Here is a 24205-nt window from a genome sequence, read left to right as displayed (position 1 = left end):
ATACAGTTTGCTTCTTAGGGCTGAGCTGGTAAGAAATATTTGTTATGGCAAATATAGTTTTACAGCAGAGAGACCCAAAATTTCATATTTCTCTGGGCACTGCTAAACATCCTTTCAAAGATGACAGCAAACTCACTAACCTCACAGAAAACTGTCCCAGAAAACTTCATCAAGGGACAGGCTGCCAAAAGACAGTCAAAAACACAACAGAATTATGCTCACTGGAACAGAAATGCTGACTATTGTTTAAGGTTGCCAGGACTTAACTGAATAAATTAGGGGTTAAATTAAGTTAAAAAGCCCTGTAAATCCTTGGAAGACTCATTACAGAAATCACTGTGGAAAGGAACACCAAGCCTTTAGAAAGTAACCATGACATTCAAAAAATGTTTGAAAAAATGTGAAAAGGAGAGGCAGAGCAAGTATCTCTTTTTAACAGACATGCTTTCAAAAGTGTATAAAGGGTAACAACAAGAAGCTGCAATAAGGCTAGTGTGAAATAATTCTGGCTCATGTACAACCCAGTCTAAAAGAAGATTTGACAAACCCACATGAGCAGCAAAAACCAATCCAGTTGACAGAGCAATTCTAAAGTGATGGCCAAGATCCTGGCACCTCCAGCCATAAAAACTTAGTGGGAGCCTGGAGAGGAAAAATGCTGAGTAAGAGAAGGATCTGTAAATAAACCATTATGTCATATCACTACACATGCTCAGCTTTGAGATCTGCAATTTTCTTTGTCCTGGCCACGTGTAATTGAAAATAGACACCACAGACAGCCTAGGAAGAAGCTGCTGTAATCACCCCTGCTCTAATTCTAGTTCAGCTAAACTGATCTGTAATATGGAGATGTAAGATGCAAGATGGAACAAAATTAAACAAGACTATTTTAATTAAACTGGAGTAGAAAATAAGGAGTTTAAGGAGGAAAAATGAAATTAAAGAACACTGTAGAGAACATTACTGAACATGACCATTAGCAGGCTCCATCAGACCTGTCCAGAAAGTCCTGCCAGTAACAGATATTCAGCCAAGCTCATTGTTCAGGAACACTTCTGAGCACAGGTGCCACAAAAGAACCTCACAGCCATGGATGGCTATTATCTATTGGTTTTCCTTGGCAGAGGCTGCAAAGAAATCAGTGGGTTAGTAATACTTTGCCAGTGAGTAGGAGGTGTAGAACAAAGGCTGATCCACTACTCAGTGGAGTGATGTCTGAGGAGGGTGCAAACCAAGGATAACACCAAGAAGGCCAAACACTTCTTGCCTCAGACTTCACTAAACAGGTGAATGGTGAGCAGATGGTTATAAACTGAAACCATAAAAGAGGAACTCCCTCTGAGCATTAGAGAGCAGTATTTGTGTGTCTTGATTGCTTCCCAGTTAGCTGTCCCCCATCTCAGAACATTTAATGGAGTCGGTGTATAGCTGGTTGTCCCTACAGCCACTAGTGCTGAAAACCTGCAGAGAACTCTGATTAGGAAGAATTGAAAAGGCAAACTAGTGTCAAAAAAAAAAAAAAAAAAAAAAAAAAAAAAAAAAAAAAAGTTGTAGGACAAATCAGCTTAACTTCAGTAAATGAAAAAATATGGGAACAAACTCCCATTTGTAAGCTCATAACTAAGAACAAGGACATGAGTAAGAGTCAGGCAGGATCTGTCAAGAACAAATCACATTAAACCAATCTAATTTCCTTCTTTGGCCACCCAGGGCCTCAGAGACAGAGCAGAAGCAGTTTATACTTTATATCTTGGACTTAAAGGGAGCTTTTGACACTGCTTTACGTTACATTCTCGTAAGAAAGAGAAGAACATGCCACATGGGTACAGACCATCTGCAAATCATACCTGGTGGGTAGTTATCAAAATGGAAAGGGGTCCTGACTAGGTTTCTTGTGATCTGTGCTGGAGCTGGTGCCAGTCAGCATTATACTCTTGACTTGACCAAGAGAACAAGATGTGCACATGGCATTTGTGAATAATATCATGTTAGGAAAGAGGAAGTTGGGGTCAAAATTGAATATTATCATGGATAAGTGATCCAGAAAAGAAAAAAAAAAAGAGTTAAAGCAGCGAATGAGGAGGCAAATCAGAAAGGCAAAGATCTGTACGTGGGAATGATCATCTGCACAAATGCAAGATGGGAAACATCTGGTGTGAGAGCAGCTGCACAGAAGACAGCTGCAAATTCAGAAAGAGACAAAAGTGTCCTGCTGCTGTGAAATGAGGAACGCTGGCAGGAATAAACAGGACTACAGCACACAAGGCTGTGTGTGAAGGGCTCCTTCTGTTCTGGCCCCAAGGAGGCAAGACCTCAGCTGGAGCTGTCACACCTCCAGCACCACAACACCAACCAGGCACTTGGGAGAGCAGGGGCAAGGGGCAGAGCTCTTGGGCGTGTTGGGCAAGAACTGATGATGCAACACAGCTGGGAAGGGGTGGAAGTCTTTATGTATTTCAAGGCTGCTGCTGGAAGGAGGGAATAACCTGCTCTGGGCAGTTCTAGGGAAAAAAGCAGTGGGTTTGCACTCAGGAAAATAGTTTCAGGTTAATATTAGTGAAATGTGTACCAGTAGGGGTCCTGAGGTACTGGACTAAACCCTGGAACCTCCTCTACTGAGGATCCTTAAGAACAGGAAGAATAAAACGTGAGAAACATCTGTCTTATCAGCCTATGTCAGGGTTGACAGAGTAGAGACCCTCCTGAGTTTCCTGCCCTTCTGCCTTATTTTTTCTGTCTGTACGAAGTGATTTCAGTGGCCTTTAGTTCTGACATATAGCACTGGGTACAGAAAGTTGGAGGGACAGAGAAATTAAACTAAATTAGTCCCTGCTTTTATAAACCAAGAAACTCAAAGTTAATTACACTGAAAATGCAAATGAAAGATCTGTTCCAGACAGTGAGAAAACTCCTTCTGACTTGTATTGCCCTTGGATCAAACCCAAAAAGAAGAGCCTGCATTATTTTCCTTGAGAATTGTTAATATGTGTGTTGAATAAAATACAGAATTACAAGGGAAATAAACTTGTCTGTAAAAGGCTTCATCCAACACTTCTCAGGGTACTGTTGTCTGAGTTTTAGTTTACTCATCTAGATGTATCTATTGTCTTTTGCCATAAAAAATGACTCAATCTGTCATCAGCTCACCAGACTTGTTGAAAGGGGTAGATTTGTCAAAAAAAAATTTAGTTCTGCTGTGGTTCATTTCTTTTTCCCATTGACCTATGTTCTATTGTGTCATATAATCAATCTGCTGTCTTGTGTAAGTGCACAAAGAATTTGTTTTGTTTAACAACAGCGTGTAGTACATTTTTCTATCATTGCTGTTGCAAGATCTAGGAAATTACTGGCCAAACACTGTATGTTCTGCAGTTTAATATTTCAAGTTAAATTACAATTCTAGTAGCTGACATTCAGTGGCAGCCCTATTCATCTAGCTGCTGACATGAGTCATTCAGGATGGCGTGTGCAATAGCAGAATTCTCATCTAGTTACTCTGACAAATAGATGTCTTGCAAATAGCTATGGAACAGTTAAATCTTTAACCCTGTGCTTGCAGATGAATAATTGAATATGTATTTAGCCTGTGTGATTCTCTCTGATTGTGGTTCCAGGCTGAAAATCCTCTGCTGAATCCTTGCACGTTGAACGACAGCAATTGTGGAACTTGTAAGAATTTCCACATCAAACCATACTAAGTTTAGTGCTCAGTTAGAAGTCAGAACTTAGTCAGAAATGACATCTAAAAGAGGAGTAAAAGACAGGCTACTCCATGACTCCAAGGACAGATAAAGGCTCCTCTCTGCCTGTCTGCTGGAAGACACCACTGAGGAATCAGTGGTCCAGTATCTGCCTGTCTGAGCAGCAGCTGCCTGCATTGCTGGCTGTCAGAGCACCTTTAAAGCACAGCCCTCTGTTGGAATGCAGATGAACTCAAGAAAATGGCAGTAACTCAGACTGGCAAAGCACAGACTCCTCTGATGGCCTGGCAGATTGTTAGAAGTGGCCTTGAGCACCTTCACCAAAGAAAAAAGGCTTAATTTTAATTAATACTGGTAGTCATCTCCTTTTGGAGTTATTAGATCAGACAGTTATCAGATCATGGTTATTAGTTCATTTTACTCATGAAAACATCCCTTCTGTGTTTTGGGAATAAAGTCAGAACTGTCATCTTTGACACCAAGGCAGGCATTTCTACCAGAGAAATGGATGAATCCAAGGGTTGCAATAAAAGCCAAAGCAGTGTCTTTTTCACCAAAATAAAAATCTCAACAGAATTATTCTGGTCTATGTGACAGAAAACTTTGTAAGTCAGATAAGAATTTTTCCTCTGAGACTGAGAAACTGAGTGTGTACAGTGCCAAATAACTAGATAATCAGGATATTCACTAGAAAAAGAAAAATCTAGCCCCAAATTTGGGTCAAATCCCAAATCTGCTGCTACTTATATCTTCATTTCATGAACATTTCTGGAAAGACTTGTCTCCTTTTTGTTGCAGACCAAGAATATTTTTGAAATCTCAGAAAATTCTGTAAAATGAGATTATTGTTCTCCATTAAGGTATCACAGCAATCATTACTTAAATATTTTTAGCTGCCTAACAAAGGCCTGCTTAGAACTGATTCCAAGTGATGACATGCTAATGGAAAGCTTTGTGTACAGCAGACATTATTTGAGCACAGAGGTTCCCCTCCCTCCCCCATCAGTGATTTCTGATAGACTCCACTGATCCTGGGACCTTAGCAAACTCTTCAGGAACACAAGTGAAGTTTTACAACATTCTCTAGTTAAAAAAATACTAATCCTCCAAAACCTTAATTCTTAGCAGGACAACTTAATTTGCTAATTTCTGAGACCGTCTTCTTTTAGAGCTGCATCAAAACAGGAGAGTAATCTCTTAAGAGAGTCAGTGGGGTTTCCATTTTATATTATCCCATGACTTGAGAGAAAATTCCATCACTGCTATAGCTCTCAAATGGATAAAGGAAAGATATTTTCCTTTATTGTTGATGGTGTCAGGGGTATAATGGGAATGTGAGAGAAAGAAAAGAAGATAAAGACATGATTTTCTTTCATTTTATAAAATTGATCAAGGGAAGCAACGTGTGAAAATTTACAAAGAAGTAACAGAGACAGTGGCAATAATAAAATGTCTCACCACGTACTCATGGGGAATATATTGAACTTAAACAGGAAAGATGAACAACTGTCACTAAACCCCCGAGGAAATCTACTGAACTGCAGGTCACAGCTGCTATGTTCCCTCACAGGAATAAGTTTCTTTTTATTAATAAGCCTTTCTATGTGTCCTTCAAAGGTATCTGACCAAAAATTTCCCTGGGTCTGATTTTGCATTGTTGTTTACCCTCATCCTGAAGAAAAGCAAACTGTTTCTATGTACATAGCTTCTATAACGTCATCCTTCCAATATTTCAATTTGTACATTAGAAATAGATTTTTCAAAAAATAAGAAAAAAAGGAAACCTGCAAGTCAACAGAGTACATTTTTAAACAAGAGTCCCAGATCAGAATTCAGCTGGCAAGTGGAGAGGAGAGGAGTGAATATCAGCATGTGAGGATCACACTAAGAGCTAGAGCAGTGCTTCCATAACTGGTTTGGATTGCTATCAACCCTCAGAATTTCTTACGGACCACCAGGCATCGTTATCATCAAGCTTTTAATTGAAAACACCATTTAAAATAGTGTTTAATGCAGCCCTGTGGATTAGCTGTGAACCCTTTGGCGTGGCCTCCTGGACCACCAGAGCTCTGCAGGCCAGGTTTGGGAGGCACTGAACCAGACTGCACACATCGTACACCCCAACAAAACACTGCTGTGGCTGAGAGCACAGGCACTGCTGCAACTGCACCAGCTACCCAAATAATGCACGTGTCACTCCAGCCCTCTGCCTAGCTGAGGAACACAGAACCCTTTTGTTTTCCCCCCTACCCAAAGTTTCTTTTTTATTGCTTTGGAGAAACAAGCAAATGGTGCCAAACCTCAGTTTCTGGCTCTTTCTTGTAGGATCTTCCTCATATCTGGCAATGATGTAGTCTTTCAGGAAGCTATCTATGAAAATAAGAAATATAAATCTCCCCATACAGGGAAGTTATCATTCCAGAATAGTTATGAAATCTATGAATCCAAAAATCAAAAATTAAAACTAGCTTCTAAATAGGTTTTTTTTTTCCTCCTCTGGAAAATTCATTCCTTTTTTTCCCTTCCCAAATCCACTAATGACGCTAGGGCTCTGTGTGTGGTCATTAAAGCATTTCAGCAACTTTCTGCAAATTCCTTACAGTTATCCTTTGGCTGCAGCAATACAGGATTGTCTGTTTATTACCAGAGAAACACACAGAGGACAGCACTGAGAAAGGAACTTATGGAGAAAGCCCTGAGAAGGGAACTTGTGGGGAAGTGCTATAAATGAGAGCAGCAAGACACCATGACCCAGCCCTATGTGGAGTCAGTGACAGTGTGCTCTCACATGAGAGCAGGGATGGGCTGTAGCTTCCCCTGCCATCATTCTGCCTCCTTGCACCTCACAGGCACCTCAGCCAGTCAGTACAGAAAGGGGCCTTATTCACCTCTCATATATTCATTATCAGGAGCTGTTACATGGAATTGGCAATCAGGAACCTTTGCAAGCAGCAGCATCACAGAAAAAAAAAGCACTCCTATTCTAAAACAATTTTTTTTTTCAGTAAGTCTGTGCTTCCATGACAGTATCTCACCTATTTTGGAGAGGAGATAGTGCTGTCACAGCACTTCCATGCCCTTTGTGTACTCAATAGCCATAGCAATGCAGAGGTTTGAATGAGAGTGGGAGTGCAAAAGGGTCGCTTCAGCAAAACTAATGCACAGGAGAAGTCTGCAAGGGAAAGAGGTAACCTCTACCTTGAAGAAAATGAGACTTACCCAGTTCTTGTCTCTGTAGGTCTTTCTTGCAGTACTTTACACTCAGCATCACTAATGGATGCTACTGGGGCATTTTTAAAATTACATTAATAACCAGCCCCATTTGTGTCCTAGGGGATTTTTTGTTGATGTTGTCTGAACAGTTCTCTTTTTCCACGCAGTGCCAATGCTTAGAGGTAGCTTTTAACTCACTTTTTATTCATCTGAAAGAGATTAAGTTCAGCTCGCAAACCTGACTAGACAGTGTGAAAACAAATCCTGCGGCCTCACCTGACCACTGTCCAGATTCATTGCCAAGCTCCCCTCTGGTGCAGGGCTTTACGTGGGACCATCACACTGCTGCATACCTGGGGTAATTCTCCCGAGCTGAGCCAAGCATTTGAAATATGCGTGGAATTCTGTAAGATGAGAGGTCCGCGCTGAGGAGCGATGCCCTCCTCGCACTGCCGTGCTGCCTGACCCCCTTGCTGAGATGTTGTGTGTGCTTTCTTTAGCGAGTTCGTGCTGCCTTTCTGCCAACCCATCAGCTTTTGGCTTCTCTCCACAGGAAGCAGGGAGGCCGCGTTCACCTATGCCATTACTGCTGCCGGGGTTGCACACGCTGTCACGGCCGCCTGCAGCCAGGGCAACCTCAGCAATTGTGGCTGTGACCGAGAGAAACAGGGCTACTACAACCAGGAGGAGGGCTGGAAGTGGGGAGGCTGCTCCGCGGATATCAGATACGGCATTGAGTTCTCCCGGAGGTTTGTTGATGCCCGAGAAATCAAAAAGAATGCACGGAGGCTGATGAACTTGCACAACAATGAGGCTGGAAGAAAGGTATTCCAGAAAGGACAAGGGATGGGGACGTGTGTGCTGGAGGACGGGGGGAGGCTGGCTTGGTGGCAGGAGGCGTTCTGAGAACTTACCCCTCTCCCTGATGCTATCCCGCACCCACATCGAGTCACTGGATGGCATCTATTGTTCACCCTTTAAATATTTTTTTCCTGTTTCTTTTTATTCAGAGTATTATAGGTACTCCTGTAAAAAAACTTCTGCTTCCTAAGCCTTCTTTCCAGCTCCCCCGATAGCGGGAGGACCTTGCTGGATCTGTTTGGCATAACGATAAATCACTGCTTTTCATCCAATTTGCAAAAAATCTAGCAAGGGATGTCGGATGTGATGGGACAGAACTGAGTTGCCTGCATTGCTCAACACCCACAGTCCTTCCCAAATCACGTATTTGACTCCAGCTCTAATGAAATACACATAGCAGTACACAATGCACTTAGCATTGTACAACTAGCAGATGTACAACTGCTTCCTTGTAACTACAAATCTACAAAGAGCTGCATAAGGAGAAACAGCTCCATGTGTACATCCATGACGGAAGTGCTTGTTGTGGAAACAGTAAACATCATGGAGCTAAGATGAGTTGTGTTTATCAACAATCCTCACAGCTCTCAAAGCTTGTCCTTTAAAAAGTGTAGCAAATCTCTCTGCATCACACACACCTACCTCAGGAGAGATTATAGCCTTCAAAGTGTTTTCCCCCAGGAAAAGCCCTCCACTCCAGTGTTGGAAAAATCCAATATACCAATATAGCAATCCAATGAAATCCTTCTCCTCTAGTCCACAAAGTAAGACTGAATTTTCCCCCTCTAAAACCACGAGTGCTTTCAGTCCTGCACTGAGCACTGGGCAGAGAGGGTAGAATTAGTGGTGACAGAAGCAGTGCAATTATCTGACTGCCTGGATCTTGCTTATTAGCACAGTTGCATTGGCCATGCACTGAAACTGAGGGTTCTGCACAGGCAGGAGCTCACTGGGGTGGAAATACTACATAAATTCAGTGTGGTGAGAGAGGCACAGTCTCAAGTGTAGGGACAGGATTGGTACTTCAGTGATAGCTCACACTGAGGTCTCCAGATGTGCTGGACTGAAGAGCCAAGCAGAAAAACAGCCTTGAGGGGCACAATCTTTTTTTCCTAAAAATTGCTGCCACAGGTATAAAATAACTTCCTTCAGGAGCTGACCATCACATTGGGAGACCAGCTCCTGGGCTGATGACTTCACTTAGGCTGGGAAATTCAGCTCAGCATCATGAATTGTGTTTGGAGGCAAAAGAAGGTGGAAGTCAACTCTTGAACTTGCCAGGGGGAGTTTATTACTGCTAGGTGCATTATCATCCCTGCTCAAACTGGCATCCTCTGTGGTGTGTGCTGTGCCACCCCCGTGGAGATCCTGATGCAGATTCTGCTTGGAACATGTCCCACTCTGGATGTGAAAGAGGGACAAAAAGGCAAAGCAGATTCTGAGACGGAGAACAGTGAAGTCCCAAGGACAGAAAGAGGTCATTATGTGAACCAGGCACTGATCATGGGTCCCCCAATTCTAAATACAGCCCAGTAACCACTAGACCACATTGCTGATTCTTACTAAGCACATTATATTTTACTTTTCATCAGAATTTCATAAGCAGAGGGACATAAGCAAACCAAAGAAGTGCTTTTACAGATACTTGTGGTAGCAGCATTTATGCAAATAAGCTTTGTTTAACAATTCTAAAATATTTTTTTGCTAATGTTCTTGCAAAAAAACAAATTATAATACTTCCATATTTTAAGAAAGGAATAAAAAGGCTTGCAATGCTGACAATATATTTTCCCCTATTTTTAAAAATATAAATAGTATTTTGGAATTTATTATTTTTTTTGTTGCTGGCATTTTTCAGTAGTTATTTATACCCATAGCTATTTGTTAATTCATTGTATTGCTTTCAAAAGCTAAGAATGACAGAAAGGATTTGGTGTAGTTTTTTGTTTTTAAGTATAATCCATCAAATCCAGAGGAATGTGCTAATAAAAAGATGGTTTTGGGGGTCATGTTTAGAAATAATGTTGGTATTATGATATATATTCCCATTAATTGAATATTCAGAGTTGCACAGTAAATAATATTTAGTGATTTTGGTTCTTCTGAGATGATTTGCTATTTGTATAAATTAGACATTTTGAATTCAAGGCTGACTGAAACTTAAGGTTAGAACAAAACTCCGGACCTTAAGATATGCTGCGTTTCTGGGTTGGACCCTTACAAAAGCAGTTACAGAGTTTTCTGCAATTTCAGTGTGAAATCACAAGTTCCTTCTGACAGTCCAGGCAAACTTGAAATCTGACCTACACTCATGTGAAATCTGGCAGTTTTGGGGGTCCTTGGTAAACCTGGACTGGACTGTGAGCCTGACACAAAATCTGAAACCAGGAGATTTTTCTTATGCATGGGTGTCACTCTTACATACTCCACATGATCCTTATTCACACTGAAGTCAGAAATCACAGAATCACAGAAGCAATCACAGAATCACAGAATGGGTAAGGCTGGAAGGGTCCAAGTCCTCTGCTGAAGCAGGATCCCCCCATGTTACTCAGGATTGTGTCCAGATGGGTTTCGGGTATGCCAAGAGAAGGAGACTCCGCTCCCTCTCTGGACAATCTGTTCTGGGCTCGGTCCCTGCCCAGGGAAGAAGTTCTGCCTCATGTCCAGGTGGAACCTCCTGGGCATCAGTCCCTGCCCGTTCCTCTGGTGCCATTGCTGGGCCCCAGGGAGCAGAGCCTGGGCCCTGCTCGGAGCCCTCCCTGCACACAGGGACACCCAGGGATGAGGGCCCCTCTCAGCTGGGGCTCCTCTCCAGCCTGGACAGCCCCAGCTCTTGAAGTTGGATAGCCACAGCTGCCTTGCCCCACACAGGATCCTGGACTCCACGATCTTGCAGTCACTACAGCCGCAGCTGCCCCCAACCTTTCCTTCTCCAACAAGACCTTCCTTGTTTGTTAGAGTAAGGTCCAGCAGCACCTTCCCTCACTGGCTCCTCCATTTGCCTGGGTACAACACTGAACCTCCATCTCTTTCCTTTTCCCTTCCAAAACTCTCACAACACAAGTGGAAAATGCTTGCACTGCTCTGAGGAAGTCTGTCAGTGCCACCCTGCTGATCTGTATGTGGCTTGTCTTAAAATCTGGAAACACTTTGGAGCCAAGCTTTTGGTTCATGACTGCTACTATAAAGGGCCAAAAAATGGATATTTTATCTGTGTCATGAACAGGAATAAAAGGTAAGGAAGAAAGCACAGGCAACTCAGTTTATTTTTTAATTCCTTCATTGCTTTTGAAGTTCTCAAATATTTTCAAATAAGGTATTTTCAACCTTAGAGTGGTAATGGACAGTAAAGACAGTAAAGGAAGTCTATGCTTCTGTAGCTCCCTACAGAGATTTTACAACACTTGCACCATTTAAAAAGCCCTGCATTCACATCTGTAATGGTAAGGCTTGCAGTTCTTTTTTAGTCGCACCAAACTGGCTTTTTGAGTTAGCTAAGAAGAACAACTTTTACCTAACAAGTGTGCTACCTTCCTTTTAGTCTTATTTTTGAATCTCAGAGCCTTCTAAGACAGAAACATGAGGAAAAATGAACACGAAGAGCTCCCAACCCCACATACAATAGTTTACAACTTGCTCTGAAGTCAGTGGTAGGCCCTTGATGACCTCACTAGACATCTACCAGGTGGCCAGAGGTTCTTTCCTAGGATCATTAGTCAAGACTCTGGCCACCAGTTTTGCCCCTCAAGCAATTATTTGAATGTTCTCTTACAGCACCACAAGGACTTCTCATGTGCTCTCAGAAATCTTGCCCATTCTCAATCTCTCCCAGCACTTGTTGCACACATGCCTGGGAGTCAGAGGGGTTTGTAAGTACAGCAGTATGGCTCTAATATTTTTCCTTTGTTGGGATGCTCTCAAAAGCTGCCCTGCTGGTATTTCACTGTTGCTAAAAACAGAGCCCAGAGGAATTTCTCTTTGTGGAACAAGCAGCATGCTATAAAAATAATTGCACGAGCTTTGCAAACAGATGAGGGGACAAGCAGTCTTGAGGGGTCTTTTACTTGAGTCTAGGGCTGAGATGTTCAATACAACCCTCCATTAAATTATCTCCTTGGAAAAAATGACATTTAGGCTTCTCAAGGAATTCCTGCTGACTGTGGAATGAAAGAATCCCCTGGCTGCCCCGCACTGCATCCCGTATGGCTCTGCACTGAATTTCTAAGAATTGTTCCAGCTAATGGCAGGTTCGCAGAGCTTCTGATAAGTTTGCAACAAATAGCACCAGTGACAAAATCATGATCTTGCCATTGGAATAAATGGAATAAAAAATTCATTTGGAATAAATCAACGCTCAGGGATTCCTGGTGACACAAGGCTCTCCTGACGGAAGATTTGCGCTTGGCGGCAAAGCGGCACCGCACCATGTGAAAGGGCAGAGCAACAAACCTCCCCATCAGTCCCTAAACATCCTGAACATCCACTGTGATTCAGGATGGAAAGTGCAAGTGTGGAAAATAAGAACAAGTCCCCAAAGGAGGACTAGTATAAGGCCTACACAAATGTTGCTGAAAGAACGTTCTGTTGCAAATCTGGAGGATTATAGAGAGGTCTGTGGGCGAAACTTGGACAGAGTAATGAAAAATTAAATACCAACAAACCAAGTCAGCTTTGATGCTGTTTTATGAGACAGCTTTCTACCATGTATTTTTAGAAATAAGTATCTTCATTCTGGGATAAATGAACTTAGAGTAACATCTGGGAACACACATCATTAAGCTTTACTTTCTGTTGAAAGCCTCAAAACAATGACCGTCTCTCACAGGGAATCTCATTTATAAAATGGAGATTTCTGTTTGTTTTTATGGGGTGAGTTAAAAGAACAAACTGACAAAGTGGTAGCAGATTGCAGCTTGTACCGAAAAGTAGAAATGTTTCTAGCAGTTTATCAATCAATTAGGCTCTTACAATAGACAGTGACTGTGGTTATGTGGAGAAAAAACTGGCCCTTCCAGAAACACACCCTTACACTGACTGCCAGCAACTCAGCCTGACACCATCCCAATATTTACTCCTTTGTAACAGCAGTGGGTTTTTCCTGCTGTTTTTTTTGGAATGCCTGGAAGATGACAACAGCTTATTTTACATATGAAGCAATAAGAGTGTGGAGAACAAACAAATAATTCAGGCTCTCTTCAGAAGAGATTTTTCAATTATTTAGGACATCAATTATTTCCACCTAAGCCATGGCTTTTTTCTTTTTTTTTTTCTCATGGTTTCTGGTGCAATAGGCCTGCAGTACTGGGGAGGAGTTTTTTGCTCACTTGCTTTTGCGTAGAAGGAGCTAATGAGGTGATTTGTTGATTACCATCCATTACATATATGCAGACATAAACTGATATGATATGATACGATATGATATGACATATACATACACAGACATAAATGTATGTAGTGTGTGTGCACATAATTATGGCTATTTATACATATTTATGTGTATTGTCTGTGCATGTTATGGAAGGCAGTGTTAGCTCCCTTCCCCTCATGTCAGGCATTATAATTAATCAGCTCGTTCCTGCACGTTGCACAGTGCCTCATATGCTGCAGACTGCCCACACTGTCACCTGAGAGGATGTAAAGATAAGAAGGGAAAGACCAGAAAAAGACTCTGAATGAAACGTTCTGAAGTCACAGTGGAGGCTGAATTCCTGTTTCAAACGCAAAAGCCAACTAATTTTATGCTCTTATAAGCCTAAAATATTCTCTAAAATGTGACTTTGTTTTCTAAGTCATTTCAGGGATGCAAAGAATGTTACTTTCCAGGTTTTACAGCCTCGAGCCCATCATTTGCTGAAAGTTTCTTTCTCTAAAAGTGACAAATTATTTCACTACACATCCTTTGTGAGACCACTCATGAAAGAAAAGCTTTCAATAGTTGTGCTTCATGCCATACTTTCCATCTTCCCATTTAAAGTGATTTGCAGACAGTTACATAAATCCAATTTCAAAAATTTTGGTGTTACAGCTTGGGTGGGTTAGATGGATAACTAAGGGCTTATCCATATGTCCTGAATATGCAGGCTTTGGCTCAAAATCTCATGAGGATAGATCTCCTGCTTCCAGTTGGGCTGGATTTGTTAGCTTTTTTTCTTCCAGAAACACACCCTTAACACAGACTGCCAGCAGCTACATCTGGTACTACCCTACTTTTTGAACAATTTGCTTTAAAATTAGAGGGGGGAATAGCCAAATATTTTAGGACTTGCTAAATGGTTTTATTCAAGAAATGTGCATGCCCATGCACACCATGTAATGCATGCAAGGCATGTATCAAACATCTAGTGAAATATCACTGCCCGACCTCAAACCTGACACATCTGTTCTGCCTGACAGAAAAAACTACCAGTGAAATATTTTTAACTGTTTCAGGTGATATTTTACCTTTAAAGTTTACAACAAATTCCATAGAAAAGAGATTGGAACACTGCAGGCACACTGGCTTTGGGGATGACTGGGAGGACGCTTCTGAAGGAAATTGCTTTGCAACATTTCACTGTAAAAATAACATACAGAATGTTTTAACCAATTGCAGCAGTTTTGTTGATCAAACAGCTATTTTCTCTTCTCCTAGAAAATAGAGAGAAAGCACTAATGGATTAAGCTGTTGTTCATCTTCATAACAGTAGGGACATCCATCTAATGGGCAGCAGGTCCAAAATGCTGGGTTAATTTTCCTGGTAGCCAAGAGCTTTTTCAATGTATTAAGTGGGGACACTATGGAAGAGGGTGCCTTAGCTAGGGAGGCAAGTGGAGGAGGTGAATTGGTACCTCCTGGCACCCCTGATGGCCCCAGCCCTGCTCAACTCTGGCCAATGGCAGGGAAAAGCCACGTCATCCTCACAGTGTCCTGTGTCTGGACATGACCTGCTGCAAAGCAGAGGCTCCCTGCTCCCATTAAACTAAACAATGAGAAAGACAGGGATGTGGCAAGGGGAATAAACACAGTAGGTCAGTTCCTCATCCCACATCCCACAGAATATAAATGCTGTTGTGATGCTTGATGGAACAGCTTCACAGAGGAGCAGAAAGAAAACCCTGCAGCTGCAGTACCCTTATTCCTGTTCTGGTGGCTCCATGCTCCCTCTTCACAGGGCTGGGCACAACCCAAGGAGACACGCCATGAACTGCTCAATTTTGGGCTCTGTGATCTGTTTTAAGAAAGAATAATTTCAGGACATTTGTATTAGAACAGTAGCATTACACCCTACTAATCTTAGTTACACCGCTGCCCATCCAAGATAAAAAACCAAACCCAAACAAGCTGAGCTTGGATTCCCAGATGGGTGCAGGAGATCAGTGTTTTGCCAGCAGTGGTGGGCCCCAGGCTGCACTGAGACTTGGGTTAGCCAAGTCTCCACATCATCAGCAAGCCATCAGCTCTCGTGGCTGCAGCTGCACGAGCATCAAAGAAGTGGTGACATCTTGTGACCAGAATCCGTCTCTTTTGTAGTTATTACCCAAAACAAAAGTTGATCGCTTGCATATTTGATGAGGCAAAACTCTTCAAGCCTTTTATTTTTTTTTGCTACTTCAGTCAAAAATTTATATGGACTTTGTTACGGTCAACACTTGGTCCAACAATGTGCATTTCCATTAAGGAAAACAAAAACCAGCAGGGTGAAGCCAAAACACACACACACACAAAATGTAACTATTGTTTTTACATACTTTATCCAAATAGGATTTTTACTATGTACAGAAACTTTATCTGATATTTTGTAGTTGGGCCTAGACATGGAACTCGAAATACGGATTTCTTTTCCTGCATATCAGTTTGTTTTATTTTGGTCTTCACAAGTCTTTTTCTACTTAACTGGCAGCAGACAGCCCTCAAATTGCATTTTAAATGTATGATTTATATAGGTATAAAAAGATGTGGGATTAAGAAAGCTTTAATGTTATATTTCACAATTCATTTAACAAAGTAGCAGCAGTTAGAAAATTTTACTTGGCAGAACCATACTGGGGTGGGAGTGGGCCTGTATGTGGAAAAAGGGACCTGAGGAATGTTCCTGTGATTAATCTGAGGCAGCACAGCCCAACGATGGGAATTTGCTCTGGGAGGTAGATCTTGCTGTAAACCATTCAAGATTAGATACGAGGCACTGACATATGACAAATGAAACTGCTGAGAGAGTGGCTCATATGAGCTAATGATTTTCAATCTTTAATTAAGCACCTAGCTTGGCACAGCGTCCTGGATTTGAGTAAATAAGTACCTTTAGGGTTCAGGGTCAGAGCTTTGATGGGAATTTTGCTGAGGAAAACTGAGCTGGAGAGACTTTTAGGAAGTAAAATGTTAGTTGCTCTTCATTCAGAGAATTGAGCGAACAAAGTCAGATCTGGCCACCTTTGCCAGGTTCCATGGCACCTCCCTGGCAAGTGGGAAGCTGCTCAAAATGCCATGCAGAGAGACATTCCTCTGGAGGGCCAGAGCATGCTGGCCTGTCAAGGGCACTCTGCAGCATCTGGGTGGAAAGAGGGGGAAAAAATGTTGCTTAGAATCTGCTTAGTTTGGGCCTTGTATTCCCTAACCTCCAAGTTTTTGGGCACAATTTTATACCCACAGCTGACTGTGGGCACACAAATTATAGCATTCAGGAATTTAACTACCTGATGATTGGGCCTCTGCTCAGGGTTGTAACCCTAAGCATTCCACATTCATGAGAGAAGCCTCCAAAAAAATTAAAAAAACCTGCAAGATTGGCTTCAGGAGCATGAGTTAATTCTTTTTGAGACTTCTGCTTTTTTGAGCCTGCATGGCTTGCATTTGCAAGTCCTCCCACCATCAAAACCAGTGGGAATCTTTGAAAAAACACAGCAGTGAAATCAGGTTTCTGCTCACCGAAATGATTCACAAAACAGGACCTTCAGAAAGACAATGGAAAAAAGAAAAAGAAAATCAAGAATTAGGACAAAGTTGCAGATTGTACAATAGAGGCTGCCAGGCAGTTGATAAATAATATATATATAATGCATGTAATAATGTGTTTAAACATCAGCATCTGAACCAAACACACAGAGGCAAACAATTATTATATAGACAGACAGGCATCTATATATAAATATACATTTCCAAAGGTGTCACCCAGGACACTGAAATGGGTGATGTCTGTCTCTCTTAGCAAGTTACTGACTTTGCCTTTTCAGCCAAAATGCAGACACCAGAAACACATGTAGAGCATGACAAAATATGTACACTTCACCAAGATTTACTCCTCAGGGGTGACAGGTCCCATCGGCAAGGCTTTCCTGGAAATCCTTGGATCCCAGTGCTCTTTGGTGGGGGTGTAAGAGTTGCCTCCATCCACCTTTTGTCATGGATTTTGCTGCAGTTCTCACAGCTGTAACTGCATCTTGAGAACGCTGTAGGAATGGGTTAGTTTTAACAAAACCAAACATTTTTCAGCAATATCAAACTTCTAAGCATGTTTATATCTATCCACAAACACATCTAAATATTAATAGATTATTTGAACCCTGATCTGTGGAAGAGCACTGAAATCTTATTTGGGGTCATGGCCCCAAGGCTGCCAGAGCTCCAGGAGCGTTTGGACAACACTCTCAGGGATGCACAGGATGGGATTTTGGAGTTGTCCTGAGCTGGACTCAAAGGGTCCCTTCCAACTCAGGATATTTTATGATACTTGCATAGGTTGCTCAGCTATCTTGTGCTTGCTACCGTTTGTTGGTAAGGGAGAATCAAATCCAAATATTCTCTTTAATATTGAAACCCCAGAAATTTGGGAAAAAACAAACCATACAATTTAAGTGAAACTCAAACAACTCAGGAGGGTGCCCTCTATTTGCAGGGATAACCAGATCTGTACAGCTTTTATTTTAAGGCCAGTTTCTGAAGCAGTAAGCATTTTTTACTCCCTCCTACTTCATTATGCTATTGTACTCAGATTTCGGCCCTTTTATCCTTTGCCCATTTCAGTCATGTTCTGGGATCTGCAGCGAAACCACTACAGGAGATGGTCTGCAGCATCAGTAATGCTTTCAGACAAGCTCGGTAGCTCATATTTCTTTGTTAGCATCCCATTGCGAAGGGGAAAGATCAGCTCGCTTTGTTCTTAGGCCTTGATTTTCATAAGCTAATGATGACTGTGGGTGTAATTATGGTCAGGCTTAAGTGGTAGCGCGAGGGCAGGGGAACAGAGAGGCGCTTCCGCGGGGCCGGCCTCGCTCTGCCGCCCGCACGGAGCAGGAGAACATCGCCGCCTTCCCCGGCACAACCTGGCCCGGGGAAGGAGGGATGTGCCCGTCCTGGCACGGCTTGGCTGCAGCAGGAGAGGCAGGATGACAGTGGAGCATGAGCCTGAGCACCCACCAGTTTGTGTCCCCTCTGAATTAAACCCCTCTGGCTGAACCTCCTCTGCAACAGCAACGCATTTCTCTTCGGCTCGTTGTTGATTTTTTCCCTCTAATGTTGTGTTACCATTGCCCTGGTGGAAAAAATTGTATTTCTGGCTGATTATTTGCTTAATAGTTGGACTAAATACTGCAATGAGTGCTGCTTTTAAAGGGGATGGGACATTCTGGGGGTGGAATAGTCCATACGTTTACCACTGGTGGTATAGGTATAGGTATATAGGCAAAATCTTTAATTATGCAGTGAATATAGAATCATAAAATGGTTTGGGTTGGACGTGACCTTAGAGATCATCTAGTTCCAGCTCCCTGCATGTAGGCTTATTCAGTCACACAGTATATACTGTTTTTAAGTATTCTTTGATCATTACTTAAAGCAAAAAGATTATTTTGAATCTTATGCCACTTAACCCCCAAACCCATTTTTTTTTCTGTTCTCAAAACAAAAATGATTTGAAAAATCTGAAGTCCCCTGTGGCTCTAAAGAAATGTCCTCTAAAACGTACGTAAATATTCTCCAATATTTGGAAAAAGAATGGAAATGTTTTCCACAAAAATTACAAAACACTGTATTTCCAACCAGGTGCCACTTGAAACAAAATGTGTTATGAGCATTCTGCTGGGAGGTGAGAAGATTTATAAGCATGCATTCGAAATATTTCATCCAGCAGTAATGAATATTCATATGAAGTAAACAGACCGAGGTTTAGGCAGGCTTGCAATATTGTTTTCCTGCAGTAACAAATGTCTGTACACACAGGTTCTTGAAGAGAGAATGAAATTGGAGTGCAAGTGTCATGGAGTCTCAGGGTCCTGTACAACCAAGACCTGCTGGACCACGCTTCCCAAATTCAGAGAGATTGGATATATTTTGAAAGAGAAATACAACGCCGCCGTGCAAGTGGAGGTGGTACGAGCCAGCAGACTGAGACAGCCAACCTTCCTGAAGATCAAGCAGATCAAGAGCTACCAGAAACCCATGGAAACAGATTTAGTGTATATCGAAAAGTCACCCAACTACTGTGAGGAAGACGCTTCCACCGGGAGCGTCGGCACCCAGGGACGGCTCTGCAACCGCACCTCGCCCAATGCGGACGGGTGCGACATGATGTGCTGTGGGAGAGGGTACAACACACACCAGTACACCAAGGTGTGGCAGTGCAACTGCAAATTCCACTGGTGCTGCTTTGTCAAGTGCAACACGTGCAGCGAGCGGACAGAGGTGTTCACCTGCAAATAACAGCACGGCGTGCACACAAACAGAGCAAACCACCGCAGGCGAGGAAAGCGGAGTACAACAAACAACGACAGCGTCATTTTGCACATCTGATCCTCTTGGGGAAAAGAACCCCAGCCAACACCACAACAACCACTCCCTCCCCACTACTACTTACACTTCTAAGGATGGTGCATTTTGGCTGGCTGGCTGTTGTAACTGCTTTGGAAGCAAGGGCAACAGGATTAAGGTGATGTTGACAACCACATGAAACGTTCTCTCTGTCTCTCTCCCTTTTTTTTTTTTTTAAGCTACAATCTGGGTGTTGTAGAGTTCTCTTAGTGTTTTAAGTTATACATATCAGAGAAGCTGATTGCGTTGCAGCTCCCATGACATTGAAAAGAAAAAGACACTTTCTCCTGTTTTACAGCAACAAAACTGTCTGGCCCTGTGCAAACAAAAACTTTTTTAAGGAAATCTTCACTGACTAGAACACAACATTCTCACCGCAAAACCCAAAATTTCTAAGAAAGCAGGTAGAGAGAAAACAACTGATAGAGAGCAAAATCTATGGCAGAAATACTCCGCTATCAGTTTGGAACAAAACCCCAACAAACATTCACAAAATTACATCAGCTGCCAGTGACACTGGAAGTCTTTGAATGAACATTAAAAATAATTATTTATGTTTTTATTAGTATCAAAAAATTCTAAGCACTAACGGGTAGCTATGTCTTAATTCTGTACTAAATGTAAACTTATTGGAACTCTGACTTTATGACTTTTGTATTTGGTTCTCCCTAAGTACTTCAATGCTACTGATCTGTTGTCACTCCACTATTAGAGAGTTCAATTACTGTAGGCCTTAAGCAATTGCCAGAACTGAGCGAAAACATCACATGAAGCTTTGGTTACCAATGTTCGATGTCAACTTTTCCCACTTGCCTCCTGAATAAGAATGACCTTTTTTGACTCAGGCCTGAGGTGTGGAGCACCTGCTCACAGATCCTCATAGGGATTTTTAGGATACAAAGACGTGCTTCTACAAATATCAAAGGTTTTGCTTTGACATTGAATGCGCTGGCAGGATCTTCCAGGCATTGCGTTTCCCTTTAATGGTTGAAAGTTAGTATTTCCAAGACTTTTAAAAAACTTATGCTCAGAAGTCAATGAAAGTCAGGCAGTGCAACCTCTGAGTTGTCATGGCTTCATGAGCATGAGAAAGCCAAAATTTGGGTTGGTCTGTGTCATCATTATTTCACGGTTTGCAATAATGTACCCCCCCTGGTAAGCACATGAATGTTAAAAGAAAGAAACTCACTTCTTAATAGCACTCAGTCCTAATTCCTACACCTTTTCCTTATGAGAGATTTTAAAAACAGCCTCAGATATTTTACTGCTGTAAAATCTAGTGTTTTAACCCCAGATATGCCCACAGAACACAGCCCATCTAACCATGTAATTGTTTGCCTGTCCCAAGGGTCCCTGCCTGATTTTCAGAAAACTTGGAATTAAAAATCTCCTCACACCTGCATATCTGCATTTTTAGCTTTTGTTTCATTTCATGACTTGTCTTGAGGGGCTGCAGAGCCATGAGCCCTCCCCACCTGACACGGCAGCACTTGTCCATCCCTGTGGTGCTCTTGGGGCAAGGGGCTGGTGGACCTAGAGCTCCACCAGCTCCCGTGCTGGATACGTGAACGAGCCAGAATTACCTCTGTAATCTGTGGACCTGTATTATCAAAAGTAACTAATGATTTGGGGACCTTCATCTGAACACTTGTGAGGACCTGCCCTTCTGACCCCAAGTACTCAACCTCTGAAAATCAGACCCCTTTGATGACTCCCCCACAGAGCAATGCAAATTTGCTTATTTTTTTTGATGTTGCTGTTATTTTTAAATAACAGCCTTGGCATGAATGAGTGCAACTGCACAGAAGTCAACAGGGGCCCCTAAAATACTTTATTCACCCCTTGGATTCATGGGTATTGATGTTGAATAATAGTGATAATACTGTACTTCCACTACATTCTTGACAGGAAGCAAATAAAGCTCCCAAACACAGTAATGCACAGTCTCATGGTACTAGATACTGTAAATATATTAGAATAGTATTTGTTAAGTACAACTGAGGTCTCCAATTAAGTTATATTATTGTATATCGTTTAAATGTCTATAGAGTATTTTAAATTATTGCGAACTACACTGCGTTAAAAAGAGAAAAAAAGGAAAAAAGGTTATATATTATAACACCAACCCTCAGAAAAGTGGACCAAAGTGACACTTTCTCCCACACCCCTATTTGAAATAGCTCTGTATACTGAAATATTCTGCTACTGTAAAACCACTGTAACAGTCCCATGACTGGGTGAGCAGTCTAGAATGTAAAGTTTCAGAGCATCCTACGGAAGCTTTGCTCACGTGGAGGTGCAGCACTCAAAAAGGTGCTGCAAGGCACAAAGCAGGGGCTGGCACTGGGAATGCCTGGACTTTGAAATGTGTCCCATGGAAAAGTAGTTTTGGTCAGAAGATACTGTTACCACTAATATACCAAAACACTCCCCCAAATCAGGACTTTTAACGAAGCTGTCTGTGAATAGAAGTGGGTTACACACAACTTTTATTTTTAAGAATGTAGTTTGATGTCAAAGACCTGTGACAATAGAGGTTGGAACACAACCAGCAACATGTGGTTTAACCATATCTTAGCCATGCCAAAACTCAAAATACTTTATGTTATTAAAGAACTTAAGAGCAAAGATCAATTTGTTTACTATGTTAATGTTTTATGGCAAGCAGAAAACAAAAGACTAAATGTGTTTCCATTAAAAATTAATTTTTTCCCCTTCCAGTTCCTTTTCCTTTTATTTGTTCTTTGTTTAGGAAAAAAACCAAAACACAATAAGGTCTTATGAAAAGACCATTTGTGTACAGGCTTCTCCACATGAGAAGTGATAAGCGAATTCCAAGTTCTAAGCAGTTTTTGTGTTTCAGGAAAAACAGTAATGAACATGACTGTGTGTGGTATCAGTCTCAAGCCATCCACCTACACCGGTGCTACAGAGAAACCAGCACCAACATTCCTGCTACCAGAGACTGGAGACGGCTACAATGAAAACATAAATCTTTTGGTGGAAGAAAATAAATGTTTTGTGATAGAAATTTGGCATCCAACTCAAAAATGGTGCCTGACCATGAACCTCACATAACAGATTAGCAGAGAGGAATAAGAGCCGAAGAGGAGAGGCTTGTAGGCCCTGACTCAGGCACTTGTACAAGCTCCAGCTTATTCAAGGCAGCCATGGACCCAGCTGAAAACCCTACCTGAATCTGAACCTGAAGGATTTTACAGCATTTACCTTGGATAGAATAGTTACAACCTCTTTGATATCGGGAATATTGTCTTCCTCTAGAAAATCTAAAGAAACTGTACAGCTTTTGCTGTATTTACCCCTTAGGGAAGATATCCAGATATAGATAGAGCTATAGTGAAATTCTACGTGAACTGAGTCCAAAATAACTTCATTAAAATGAAGTAAGTTGGCCTGAGTTTACAGCAGCATAAGTATGCACAGTATTTTACCCACAGATGCCAAAGAAAACACTGCACCTTCTTTCTAATTACATCATGGGAAACTTGTTAATAGAGCTGCAGGAAGTTTTTATAGCACATGGTAATATTACATTTGTTTCTACGATGACATCTGGAAACGAGATGAAACTCACCAAAAGCTTTGCAAATCTTTTAACAAATCTCAAGCATGTTGTAAGCAGGTCACCTAAAGTTTTAAACATATTTCCATGGCTTGCTTTCTTAGTTGAAGGTTAAAAACCCAAAGTGATATTGAAGGTAACAAATCAAGACCTTCCCTTACAGCAGCTTTCCCGTGCAAATAATGCAGTGTGGCTTTCACTATTGAAGGCAAAATTGGCATTCAGCACAAACTGCTTTCCATAAAGCTAATTTGCATTCATAGCAATTTTCATAACTGGACAGAATGACTGCACGTTTCCTTTCCAGCCCTTCAGAGCTTTTGTTGCAGTGACAGTTCCCACAGCGAAGGCGATAGAGTAAATGGTACAGTCAAGACCCGACATTCTTCTCTCTCAGTGATGGCCACAACAAGATGTGGGATACACACAACAAAAACTATGCCTAAGGAAAAAACCATCAACGTTGGAAAGCCAGGGGAAGTTGTAAGCAATGTCAGTTTGTGTTACTGATATTGTAAGAAACCTCCTGTGTGCTGAACAAACCGCACTGTAGGCTGAACTTCACCCACAAACTCATTTCCCCTCAAATCCAAAGTCCCTGCCTGCATGTCTGCACATTCAGACTTGAACAAGCCTATCCAAAGGTTGGCAAGTATTTCCCTTTTTGTGTGTTATCTGCTGTTAGGAAATGGTAGGGGATCATTTTCTGGCAGGGAACATATATTTGCAAATTTAAAATTTGCATCTCATTTTTAAAATTAAGATTTAGGGCATGCCCCCCCTGCACATTCCTGCAGAACAGATATGTTTGCTTTAAAAGATTTGTTCAATGAAGAAAGGCAGTTCACATAAGACATGGTAATTGTTTGCAATGTGCTCCATAGAGCACAAAGAGAGGGAATACCAATACTGTAAACTCAAAATCTTTGTCTCAAAATATTTAGCAATATACTAATTATTAGCTGTTTGGAGACCCCAGTATGAGTCTATTTTGATCATCCTTCTCAGAAGTTAGTGCTATGAAAGACCAAAAAATTGAAATATTAAATCTTGCTTTGTTTC

The 24205-nt window shown here is 41.7% G+C and overlaps 1 protein-coding gene and 1 long non-coding RNA gene across 9 annotated transcripts in view; one reads left to right on the top strand and one right to left on the bottom strand.

Moving 5' to 3' along the window:
• The window catches only part of WNT7B (Wnt family member 7B), a 91973-nt gene extending 69695 nt beyond the window's left edge, over window positions 1-22278 (top strand). For all 7 annotated transcript variants that reach the window (XM_063395296.1, XM_063395299.1, XM_063395301.1 and 4 more), the window contains exons 3-4: window positions 7468-7739; window positions 18973-22278. In XM_063395296.1, coding sequence (XP_063251366.1) covers window positions 7468-7739; window positions 18973-19452 — 752 coding nt within the window. In that variant the 3' untranslated portion in view covers window positions 19453-22278. The remainder of the gene's footprint in view (window positions 1-7467; window positions 7740-18972) is intronic.
• Window positions 8226-24205, bottom strand: part of LOC134549587 (uncharacterized) — a 90928-nt gene continuing 74948 nt past the window's right edge. For both annotated transcript variants that reach the window (XR_010080140.1, XR_010080141.1), the window contains one exon: window positions 8226-17204. This is a non-coding gene — a long non-coding RNA (uncharacterized LOC134549587). The remainder of the gene's footprint in view (window positions 17205-24205) is intronic.

The sequence above is a fragment of the Prinia subflava genome, chromosome 4 (genome assembly GCF_021018805.1).
Source record: "Prinia subflava isolate CZ2003 ecotype Zambia chromosome 4, Cam_Psub_1.2, whole genome shotgun sequence".
In the NCBI taxonomy this organism is placed as follows: Eukaryota; Metazoa; Chordata; class Aves; order Passeriformes; family Cisticolidae; genus Prinia; species Prinia subflava.
This window is presented reverse-complemented; position numbering and strand designations above follow the sequence as displayed.